We start from the raw sequence: 12,560 nt of genomic DNA on the forward strand, positions 1-12,560 counted from the left end.
CGAACCGTGACATCATGACCTGAGCCGAAGTCGGACGCTTAACCGACTGAGCCACCCAGGGGCCCCTCAAAGTGTGAGTTTTGCTGGTGCGGCTGGCGCAGCCCTTGTAGTTCCTTCCTGGCTCCAAATTCCTTTTGGACTTGACCCACATCAGGTCACACAGTTCTAGTGCTCACAACAAGACAAGAGGTGTTTCTGCTTTTCTACCCATACGGCTGGAAAAAGGGCAAGTTCTGGTTGATTGCTTAGGAGCAGGGGGAGGAGCAAGATTCTGATTCAGAAGAGATGGTGGCCCCCTGGCTGGTCCAGGAGGATTTGCTCATTCCTGGGGAGGCCCACTCTGCCCAGGCCCAGGAAGGAACCAAGGCCCCCTTTCAGCCTCTGTCTGGGCTGGAGGGAGAGTCAGGGGGTTAGGGGGCCAGGGGGAGGCACTGGGTGAATCCTCCCACCCTCACCCACCCCATGCCAGTCCCTCTTACCTGGGGTGCCTGATGGGCACTTCCAACACCAGCTCTGGGGGGATCTGGAAGAGCTCGGGATCGTTGCCGTTGGCCTGGAGCAGGAGTGGCAGGATATCGAAGCGGCCTCTTGGGGGTTTCCAGCCCTGCTGCGCACAGATCTGCAACCGGAAATGGCCAGGTCACACCACGGCCACCGCCGACCCGTCCCCAGCCCCTCCAGGTGCTATGGCAATGGGGGGAGGGGCAGAGATCCCAACGCAAGCCTGCCGACAGCACCTTTCTCTGGAGGCTCTGGGCCACGCCACCTCCTCTACAAAGTTCTGACATCACACGTCTGTGTGACGTCTCCCGGTCCACAGGACAGAAGGCAAATCTGTCCTCCCGCACTGTGCTTTGTTATGTTTTCTGAGTTTTTCTTGTGGCCCGGGGACTCCCCGAGGATAAGAGCTGAATCTGATTGTGGTATCTGTAACGCCCTCGAGCACAGGGTCTGGCATGTCCTACGAAACTCGCTCTGGAACTGTTTGCACTGAGCACCCTGAGAGATAAAGAAAGCCTATCATATTTGAGGAGGGCAGAATGATCAGAATTTGTGCATAAATGCATCTGTTAGAGCAGCTGTCCAATCAAAATATAAAGCAAGCCACATAGGGAATTAACACATTCCTCTAGTAGCCACATTAGAAAAAGTAAACAAAAGTCCAAACAGAAAGCAGGTGAAATAATTTAAATAGTATATTCATCTTAATAATATTTCAACAATTTCAAAGTTTCAACACTATTTGATTATTAGTTACTAATCATCATAATTATAATATTAGATTAATAATATCAACTTATTAGTATTGAATTAAAGTATTGCTATCCATATATGAATATATTTGACATTAAAGTTAAATATGAAATATATTCGTCCAACAAATGTGTCAAATATATACTGGGTAACATACAATTAAGTGTATTAATCACCATTAATTTGTTAATGATAAATGATTAAATACGCTATTAATATTACCATAATAAGGATATTTAACATTAACATAAAGTTTAATATATTTATTAACTCAATAGGTGTATTAACTATTAATAACTATAATAGATTAGCCTACCGTTATCTATAATATTATTTCAATAGGTAACTGAGATAAAAATTCTTAATGAGGTGGTTCCTACTCTCTGTTTTGTTCTCAGTCTTTGAGACCCGGTGTGTGGTTTGCACTTAGGACGCACCTCCATTTGGACTCACCACACTTCCAGGGCTCACTGGCCACATGTGGCCAGCGGCTGCCACACTGGCCAGGGCAGAGGGAGAGGGTTTCGAAAGATACGGTCACGCGGTCATGTTTGGGGTGATTCTTTCTGCTGTGTTAGTAGAAAGAGGAAGCCCGAAATCAGGGGCTTAGGCAAACATGTGCAGTCAGCGAGGTTTCTGGAGACAGAAGGGAAGGAAGGGGCTGTGGCATTTATGTTCTGGTGGCCATGAAGACAAGGTCAGCCAACTATGCAGTTAGCGCTCAGCCAAGTGGAGCCGCGGGTCTGGCTGAGTCTAAACCCGCACAGGTGCAACTCCTGGTCGCCCTGGTTACAGCCCCTTCTTCTCGGTAATAACATTTTAATAAGAAAAGCCGCATGCAAATGAAGTCGCCAGCCAGGGAGCGGAGCAGGGCTTGGTCTGGCCAGCTCAGTGCTGAAGAAGGTCCCGGGGTGGCGTTTGAGGAAAGAACAGAGAAGAACCTCGGCCAGGGATGAGTGAGCGATCAGGAAAAGGGGTGCCGGGCTGTGTGCCTGAGATCATTCTAGGCAGGGGTGTGCCCGTGGCGTCTCCCTTGGGCACAGACGCCGGAAGCTGCCGTGGCTAACCTGTGCTACCCGTCTGCGTCGCCACCGAATGGGGAGGTGGTGGTGACGACAGCTCCTATCTGGATGGAAACGACCAAATGACCAGCTGTAAGGGATCCAGCTGGACTGGGGGCCGCCCGAAGGAGCAGGAGGTCTGCAGAGGAGTAAACGGTACCCCACTGGCTGCTTTCCCTATGATGATAACAGGAAACGAAGAAAAGCCTATTGAAGACAGTTTGGGGGACTGGGCGGGGTGGGGGGCACACACCTCTGTGAATTCCACATTGGCTGGGTCCCCCAGGATGGAGCCATCAGGCTGCTTGTAGCCGGCATAGCGGATGAGCTGAGAGTTCCAGACTCGGAAATCGTGCTTGCCGTCCGTCCTCTGGGGGAATATGGTGATGGCGGATCTGTGGTGGAGAGAGGGAGACGTGGTATCGGGGCAGGGCTTGCACCTTTGGACGTACTGCAAAGGGCGCCATCCAGGCCACCAACAGAGGCTCAGGGTGGATCACCTCTGTGCCAAGGTCCCCAAGGGCCCACGGAGCCGCTGTTGCAAGGGAGGGACCGTGCCCTGTCCCTCCACTGGACCATTGGTCTGAGGAAGGGTGGAATATGGGGGGCCCCACGCTAGCTCGCTTGAGTGGAGAATGCTGCTCTAACTGGAGACTCTGAAACACCCTTGACTTGGGCCAGCTTTCCAGTGGTTCTTGGGCAGCCGGTAATCTCCAGGGAAACAACGGGGGGCCCTCTTTCCCCACAAAGAGTGAATACCACTGATTCCAAATTCCACTCTTTTAAAAAAAATTTTTTTTAAATCTCTATTTATTTTTGAGAGAGAGAGAGAGAGAGAGAGACAGAGAGAGAGAGAGACAGAGTGAGAGTAGGGGAGGAACAGAGAGAGAGGGAGACACAGAATCCGAAGCAGGCTCCAGGTTCCGAGCTGTCAGCACAGAGCCCGACGCGGGGCTCGAACCCACGAACCGTGAGATCATGACCTGAGCCGAAGTTGGACGCTCAACCGGCTGAGCCACCCAGGTGCCCCCCAACTTCCACTCTTGCTCTTACCGCCATCCTTACTTCTCCCCTGCTTGCCCCACCCCCACCCCTCCCTGTACCCTACCAAAGTCTACAGACATAGGACTGAGAAGAAATCAACTTCCCTTGTACTCACACTCATTTACTCTAAAGGAAAACTGGAGATCGCCACTGGCCTCACCTACCTAAACTGGCAACTGTGAGACCATACACTGTTATTATGTTGCAGGAAGATTTGTCATTTGTGGAAGGCACCGAGCTGGTGCCCAGCTGGCTCCCCTAAGGGAGAGATCAGCAGTGTTAGGTGTTAATGATGTCTCACCATCAAACTGGGATTTGGGGATCATCAGAAGGACTGAAAGCAACTGAAAGGAGAATGACTTCTTTACGACGTGATTTCAATATTATTTCATCCCAGGAGTTCCTGCCATCCCGGCTCAACAGTCTCATCAGGGGACTCAATCCCAGGCTATGGGAGACACCACCCTGGCTTGTGTCAACATGAGGGTCACATGGGAGGTCCAACCCATTGCTTGCAGACCTTCTGTACACACCCTGCCCCTGGAACTTTGCTCTGCTACCCATCTTGGCTGGAATCCATCTCTCTGCTGTCACGTACCCAAGTTCAAGGCCAGACTCAGATTCACCTCGTCCACAAAGCATCTCCTGTCTCGTCTGTTCCCAGGACTACCTTCCTTCTGAGCCCATGTAGGTCTTGCCGTGTGCACATTACAGTATTGCATTTAATGCTGCAGGGATGGGACGCTGTACCTGGGGCTGAGTCTACAACGGGGGCTGAAGGCAGAAGTCGTATAGGGCCAACAGGGCTCTTAACAATCTTGTAGCAAAGGCACCATATTGGAGATGAACACAGAACGAGTCAAACGGTCAGTGTTCCCTCCAGCAGCAAAACACATTGCCGTTTCTTTGGTTGAGCACCAAATACAGGGTGTTTGTATAATATATGTATTTAAAAAGCATGTTCAGAAACACCAGACTCACACACAGCGTGTGGAATGCTTACTCTCTGTGCGGGAACGGAGACCAACGGAAGAAATAGAACACACTTATGCCTCCTGAACATTATTTCACTGAACGGCAGATCGAGTGCCTGCTCCGTTTAAATTACATCCCTCTTTCCCTCCCTTCTTCTCCCTTGCCTGCCTTCCTCTGTTATGTTTTGATAATTTCTATAGATGGTACACATTCCCTTAAGACCCTCTTACATCCAGATTTGTGGTTTAAAACTTGTGGGGGCACCTGGGGTGGCTCCATCGGTTAAGCGTCTGACTTTGGCTCAGGTCATGATCTTGTGGTTCGTGTGTTTGAGCCCCGCGTGGGGGCTCTCGGGAAGTCAGTGCAGAGATCCTCTGTCTCCCTCTCTCTCTGCCCCTCCCTCGCCTCGCAGATTCAGTCTCTCTCTCGCTCTCAAAAATAAATATTGAAAACATTTTTAAAAACTTGTGAAAAAAAATGGGGTGCCTGGATCGCTCAGTCAGTTGAGTGTCGGACTCTTGATTTCGGCTCAGGTCACTGTTTCATGGTTGTTGGATTGAGCCCTCCATCAGGCCCCATGCTGAAAATGGAGTCTGCTTGGGATTCTCTCTCTCTCTCTCTCTCTCTCTCTCTCTCTCTCCCAAATAAAATTTAAAAAAAAGTGTAAAAAAAAAAAGGAATCAGCTGAATATTTCTTAAATAGAAGATCTCAAGAAGATGTTCTCTGGGGGGTGAGGTCTTTCAGGAAAAGATCTAAATACTAATTCCCCGAGCAGGCTCTGGGCTTATATTACAGGCCCTTTTCCTACTGGTAGGCTCAGCTGGGACACTGTTTCCTTCTCAAGGAAGGGACACATCCAGGAAAACCCATGCTTCATACAAACAAGCCACTATGGGGGTGACGCAGTGCAGCCTGGGGCTTGTGGGAATATCCCTGCAGAGGCCCACATGGCCCCACCGTGGGGCTGGTCCTCAGCAGCTGGGACAAGGACTGATTGCACGGGATTAACAAGTCTAACCGTCGGGCTGCGGGGCCCCAGCTGTCGCCTTCCAGCTGCAACTTGCCAGTGTGGAAGCCACCAGCTCACATGGTGCCTCCCTGCCTTCGCTTCCTCCCTGGGGCTTTGTTCTTTGGGGCAAGAGGAACCCAAGGTGTGGCTTGGCTTGGCCGAACCTGAAGGAACAGTGCCCCCAGCGGCAGGAAGAGAAACTGTCTTTGAAATGCAGGCAAAAGACGGAGAGCTGGTAAAAGCAGGTCACTGTTGGCAATGGGACTTTCCGAGTCCTGGAAAGGGAAACACCCCTTCCTGCCCCCTCCACAGGTGATACTGAACTGTGAGGGTTGAACGTGATTTGGGTTGCTGTAGCTTTGCAAGCCACGCAAGAGTCTGTGTCTCCCGGAAGAGACAGGACACGGCAGGTGGGACAAGAAGCCAGGCCGCCTCTCGCGGCTTGGCACGTCTCCCCGAGAGGAGAGGGAGAGCATTTCCTCGGCCGGTGAGCCAACTCCACACCCAAGGGTCGACGCTTTGGGGACATCAGACCCCCCTCCCCGGGGCTGGCGGGCTCACCTGAGGTTCCCCTTGTTGGTGGCATACTTGATGTGGTTGCAGATGTAGTTGAACATCCCGTGAGCCGTGGTGCAGTCGCGGGCATCGAACACCTGCGAAGGATGCACGGTGAGAACGGGTGCCTCCTCCTTCCCTCCCCAGCTCCCCCAGTGCAGCCTTCCCACGGGACGAGAACCCGGAGCCCGTGCCACCTGCTGTCCCGCCAGAGTAGGGAGCACTCCCCTAATGTGATCAGGGCTGGGTTTTACGGTTTCTTTTCCCCATCCTAATAACCACGGTCAGTCAAACCAGGAAGAATCCCCTGAAGGCAGGCCTGGTGTGTATATGAACGTGGTTAAGGGGTGATGAGCAAAGGGGAGACCTGAGTGGGCTGCATGTATTTCCTGCTAGGTTACTAGGGATGAGGGATTTCAAAACAAAACAAAGAAAAATCAAACAGAACCCCGCTGACCTTGATAACTATTCTATGTCTGACTTCAAACTATTCCCCAGGGGGGCAGAAATCGTATCAGGAGACACAGAATCTAATGCTGTCAGGGAGTAGGTGGATAATATAAATACGCAGAGAGTAGGTGGAATACAAAAGAGAGTGGTGGGGTCTGTGGTAAACTGGAGAGCATAAGCCTTACCAAGAGACGAGCAAGTTGCTTTTTTTTTTTTAATTTTTTAACGTTTATTTTTGAGACAGAGAGAGACAGAGCATGAACAGGGGAGGGTCAGAGAGAGAGGGAGACACAGAATCTGAAGCAGGCTCCAGGCTCTGAGCTGTCAGCACAGAGCCCGACGCGGGGCTCGAACTCACGGACCACAAGATCATGACCTGAGCCGAAGTCGGACGCCCAACCGACTGAGCCACCCAGGCGCCCCACAAGTTGCTTTTAAAAAAAAAAAAACCGTGTTGGGGCACCTGGGTGGCTCATTCGGTTGAGTGTCTGACTCTTGATTTCGGCTCAGGGCACGATCTCACGGTTCGTGAGATCGAGCCCCGCAGGGGGCTCCATGTGCTAACAGTGTAGAGCCTGCTTGGGACAGAGAGCCTGCTCTCTCCCTCTCTCTCTGCCCCTCCCCCACTCATACTCTCTCTCAAAATAAAAATAAGTGAACATTAAAAAAATCCCCAGCATGTCGGCTAAGTGAGACATGACTATGAAGCAGATTGAGTCCCGATCCGAGAATCTGGGACCCCATGCCTACTATCTGGGACTTCGCCATACCCTCCAGGTGGCCCTGGCGAGAGCAGACCCTTTGTACAGCTCCATCCCTCCCTCCCTCCCCACCCACCGAAGAGCCTCACCGCCTACCTGCAGCTTGGACCACTGGATCCTACCCACGCAGCGGGAGGCGTTCCGCCAGGCGTGCTTGGCCCCGTAGATGAGCTCCGTGTCTTTGAGCTGGTAGGTGCCGGTGGTTTCGATCTCTTTGTTCACCTCTTCCAGCCTCTCCGTGTGGGCTTTGGAGCCAAACCTGAGCGAGGAGGGAAGGGACATGGGAGTGTCACCTCTGCTCCCGAGTTACGGGTCAGTGGAAGGAGTGAGCCATTCCGGGAGGCCAGAAGCTGCAGCAAGTCTGGGTCCATATGTGGAGACAGTAGTTCAAGCATAAGCAGACTGCAAACTCCAATGTCCACAAAGGCCCAGCAGGGACTAAACTGGCTGGGTGGAGACTGTGGCCAACAGGCGAGCCCGTGTCTGGCTCAAAGGTCTCCTTTCATGGGACGAGCACTGGGTGTTATATGTAAGTGATGAATCACTAAATTCTATTCTAAACAAACAAACAAACAAAATTTGATTAAAAAAACAAACAAACAAATAAAACCAAAGGTCTCCTTTCAAGAGAAACTGGATATTGGATTTTTATTTTTATTATATATATATATATATATATATATATGTATATGTATATATATATATGTGTGTGTGTGTATATATATATATATATATATATATAGTGTTTATTTTTTTTATTTTTGAGACAGAGAGAGACAGAGCATGAGCAGGGGAGGGGCAGAGAGAGAGGGAGACACAGAATCCGAAGCAGGCTCCAGGCTCTGAGCTGTCAGCACAGAGACCCACGCGGGGCTTGAACTCCCAAACTGTGAGATCATGACCTGAGCCGAAGTCAGACGCTTAACCGACTGAGACACCCAGGTGCCCCTTTATTTATTTATTTTTAAAGATTTTTATTTTAAAGTAATGTCTCCACCCAATACGGGGCTCAAACTCACAACCCCAAGATTAAGAGTCACTCTCTCCACTGACTCAGCCAGCCAGGCACCCCTGGAAATCTGATTTTTAAAGGGGACTCTCCTAATTTTTAAATGATGACAAGGAATTCAAGTTTAGAAAGCTGAAAAAATTATTGTAAAAAATGTGGGGCTTACAAAAAGGTATCAAAAACAATATGATGAATACTCAAGCCCAAGAAATAATAAATGAGGGGCGCCTGGCTGGTTCAGTCAGAGGAGTGTATGACTTTTAATCTCAGGGTTGTGAGTTTGAGCCCCATGGTGGGTGGAGAGATTACGTAAATAAATAAAACTTAAAAAAATAATAGAAGAGAAATGATTTTATAATTCCTTGGGGACTATTTTCCCATCATAACCCACTTTCTTCCTGGAAGTGTCTCACGCTTTTCTTCATATGTTTGTCACACGTGTATATATTCCCTAAATCACATACAATATTGTTCTGTATGTTCAAAAAGCTTACATAAATGATGCTACCCTGAATGCATTCTTGCACAAACTTATCCTTTCCTCCTTTTGCACAGTTTGTTTGCGAGCTTCATTCCCACAAATGTGCCGAGCGCTAACTCATTCGCCTTTTTACAGCTGTGTAATATTCCCTGACTCAGAAAATACCATCACTTACCCATGCATCCTCCCGTTGAGGGAGTCGAGGAGGTTTCTGGTTGGCTCTCTCTTTTTAATTTTTTCCCCTAATTTAACAATGTTTCAGTGCACATTTTTACGCATACCTTCTGGCGAACACGTGTGAGAGTTTCTTTCGGGCACGTATACCTAGGCATGGAGTTGCTTGAAATATTTCAAATTGAAGCAACACTTTGCAGGCCAGACAAAGACATTTCTGGGGGCCAGATTTGGCCCTTGGGCTGCTAGTTTCCAACCTGTGTGTGTATGGTGGGCGGAGCCCTTACTCTTGGTTCAGCTGTTGGCATTGCTGGAGCCGAAGTCTTTGTCCCTGGTACTCAGGAACTCGCCCTGGGTCCCCGGAGTCAACATACACTTGCCTTTTAATTGATGAGTAGTACTGGTCAATGAACTCTTTGGCGAGAGGGAAGAGCTGTTCTTTTGTGCGGACGTCTTCAGGCCTTCGTATCTGCTGAGAGGGGAGCATGATGGAGCCCATACAGATGTGCTCGGTGCAGCCCATTTCCTGGAGGGAAAAGAGAGATTTGGGCTACCACTTGGAGGCACGTGGGGGGCTGGGGCCATGGATCTGACCTTTGTGGTGGAGTTGACTTGGCCTTTAATTCAGCTTCAAGTCATTGTAGGGTGTGGTCATCAGGCATGGTAAGGAATGATGGGCAGCATTCGAAGGTCCCCAAAGTGTTTGCTCTACCCAACGAGGGGAAGAGGGGCTTTCTGACTGGCACTCCCTGGGAATCAGACTCATTCCTACCGAATCCTCGAGTATTTTCTGAGCCCGTGTTCATCAAGGAAGAACTACTATATGGCTGAACACGTCTATGGCACATTGACTGCAAAAAAGGCCGTCCCAATGCCTCCCTTCCCTGCATCCACACCCTTTGCAATGTGGCTTTGCAGCAACTGTCATTGAGAAGCGGAACCTCTCCCCTCTCCCCTTGAATGTGAGCTGGTTTTGGCCAATAGAAAATGGCAGAGGTGACACTGTGCCCATCCCATGACTAGGCCTCAAGAGATCAAGCATGCTTTTGCTCATTTCCTCTGAAACCCTCGCAACCACCACGGGAACCAGGCCGTGCTAGCTTGCTGGAGGATGAGAGAAACCACATGAAACAGGTGAGCAATCACGGCCAAGGCCATCCTAGCCAGCCCACCCAGAGCTGACCCCTCAGATGACTGCAGATGCTTGAGATCAACTGAGACCAGCAGGACCACCGAGGCAGTCTGTGGACTTTTGAAAAATGAGTGGTGGCTGTTTCAAGCCACTGCATGTCAGGGAAATTTGTTACACGGCTATAACTCACCGACACAATGTTCTTCTAAGAAGCTCAATTTCAACAAAAATGTAAAGCAATATGGTGATTTGCTGACTGTTAAAAATATGATAGGGGCACCTGGGTGGCTCAGTCGGTTAAGCATCTGACTTCGGCTCAGGTCAGGATCTCACAGTTCATAAGTTCAAGCCCCGCGTCGGGCTCTGTGCTGACAGCCTAGAGCCTGGAGCCTGCTTCGGATTCTGTGTCTCCCTCTCTCTCTGCCCCGCCTTGTCTCTCACACCTTGTCTCTCTCGCACCTTGTCTCTCTCTCTTTCTCGAAAATAAATAAAAACATTAAAAAAATTAAAAAAGAAAGTGTTTCCATGAGTGAGTAAGTATCTGCCAGTGATTCTCAAATGGGAGGGGACTTCCCACCCAGGGGACAGTAAGTAATATCTCGAGACATTTTTGGTGTGGTCACAACTTCAGGGGGGCTACTGACATCTCACGTGTACAGGTCAGGGGTGATGCTAAACGTCCTACAGTGCACGGGGCGGTCCCCACAACAAAGGCTTAGCCAATGCCAAATGTGGTTAATTGTGAGGCTGGGCCACGCCCTGCTGGGGTACTCACCAATGTGCTCTTAAGGTGAAGGGTGTCAGTGAGGACCACGTCGGTCTCCCAGTTCTTGACCTTGAGGAAGCGGGGGCACTTGGAGGGGCTGCCGTTCTTTGTAGGAGACTGTTTTCCCGAGGCAGGGGGCTGGAGGAGAGATTGGGGGTGGAACATGAGACGGGGCTCGGGGGGCACTCGAAAACTGTCCTCTGGGATTCTTCCTGGAATCTGCCAGAGTTACCAAGGGTCTGCAGAGAGAGGACTCGATTCTCCCGGGGTGACACGTGCAAGGTGGCTGGGAACCTGGTCCCTCTGCCTATGAAGAAGGAGGCACCATGGAAAAGCCTTTTGGGCTCCGTTCTGGGGAGAGGGGTCAGGAACTCAAAGGTGGTCTCTCTGGTGTCTAACACAGGTCTTAGCATACACCAGGGACTCAATGAATGTTTGTTGAATGAGCAAATGAGCAAGGGACACCATCAGCCTCTCTGAACGGTACTGGCTTTCAGGCCTGAGGAATCACACCCGAAGCTCGGTCAGGTTACTTGGATTTCCGGGCTTTCCTGCTACAGCCCAAACTCACTATTTCCGCGAGTACTGGGGAAACAGAAAAGATTTAATTGGATAGTTTTGAAGCATGAATATTTCCCCAAACTTCAGGTTTCTGCCTCTCAAAAATGCCCAGTGCGTTCCTGCCTCAGGGCCTTTGCACTGACTGCTCCTCTGTCTTGAGCACCTTCAGTACCCCATTTGTCTTCACTTCTATAAACAAATTGCCCAGTAGGTGGTGGGGGATAAGTCCTGGGCTGACCATCGTGGCCCATCCACTTGAGACCTCATTACTAAGGATCACATTCTGTCTTGGGTGTTTCTGAGGAACTGTCTTCCTGCTTTTGCACCAGACAAGCATCAGTCAGTCAGCGGCTGTCAGGGAGAGGCAGCAGGCACACCTTGACATGACAGCTGAGTGAGAGAAGGGAGAAGGCAAGCCAATGTGGAGTGACATTCATACCAAAGATCGGAGCACTGGGTAGTGACCTTGTGTCAGGGCATGCTCACACTCAACTAGTATTTATTGAGGACCTATTATGGGCTAGACCTGTTAGGCACTGGGGACACTGTAATGAGCAAGACAGAGAGTGCCCTCGCCCTTCTGGGACATTATTGTCAGAGAAATGGGGATAAATTATAAGTAAACCAACACCCAAATGATATAATATCAGTTGGTTGTAAGGATATACATTGATGACTAAGTGGAGGAGAGAAAGGCAAGTGCAAAGACCCTGAGGTACAGATGAGCTTGTTAAGTTCAAAGGGCCAGTGAGGAGGCCAGTGTGGCTGGAGTGCGTGAGTACGGTTAGTTCAAGGAGATGAAGTCAGAAAGGAGGCCGAATCGTCATCTCATCAGCTTGAGGGGCTCAGGATGGTGAGGAAGCTGTGAATTCCAATGAACTGGACGAAGTCCGGGAAAGAAATCACGGAGCACACTGAAGGACTACTACTGGAAACTGGCATTCAATAAGCACTCACTATGTGCCAAGCAAAATCTTATCATGCCCATTTTACAGATGAGGAAACTGCGGCACACAGAGAGGTTAACTAAGTCGTCCAAGGTCACAAAGTTAGTAAACTGGAACCAGGAGTCAAATCCTAGCAGTCTGTCTTTCAAACCATGTCCTGAACTGCTGACTCTCCTGCCTCTTGGCCATTATGCATCATTCATTCATTCAACATGTGTTTATTGAGTATCTCCTATGCTCCAAGCAAGGTAGCAAGGGCCAGGCCTACAGTGACAAACTAGACAGATGTGATCTCTGCCCTCATGGAGTTCATTGTGCAAGATGGGGGTCAGGGGACGGATGACAGTTTACGAGTCATTAAAACCAGGTGCAATGGCTGC

General features: G+C 49.9%; 1 protein-coding gene across 1 annotated transcript in view; it reads right to left on the bottom strand.

Annotated features, from left to right (window-relative positions):
• The window catches only part of NOS1 (nitric oxide synthase 1), an 82,817-nt gene that overhangs the window by 42,372 nt on the left and 27,885 nt on the right, over positions 1 to 12,560 (bottom strand). The window contains exons 3-8 of the mRNA XM_047088501.1: positions 10,682 to 10,810; positions 9,155 to 9,300; positions 7,207 to 7,369; positions 5,906 to 5,997; positions 2,569 to 2,710; positions 480 to 619 (exon numbers count right to left, since the gene is read on the bottom strand). Of these exons, the coding sequence (XP_046944457.1) occupies positions 480 to 619; positions 2,569 to 2,710; positions 5,906 to 5,997; positions 7,207 to 7,369; positions 9,155 to 9,300; positions 10,682 to 10,810 (812 nt within the window). The remainder of the gene's footprint in view (positions 1 to 479; positions 620 to 2,568; positions 2,711 to 5,905; positions 5,998 to 7,206; positions 7,370 to 9,154; positions 9,301 to 10,681; positions 10,811 to 12,560) is intronic.

Source organism: Lynx rufus, unplaced genomic scaffold, assembly GCF_022079265.1.
Source record: "Lynx rufus isolate CCGP_SWC_20201006 ecotype Redwood Valley unplaced genomic scaffold, mLynRuf1.p SCAF_24, whole genome shotgun sequence".
NCBI classification, from domain to species: domain Eukaryota; kingdom Metazoa; phylum Chordata; class Mammalia; order Carnivora; family Felidae; genus Lynx; species Lynx rufus.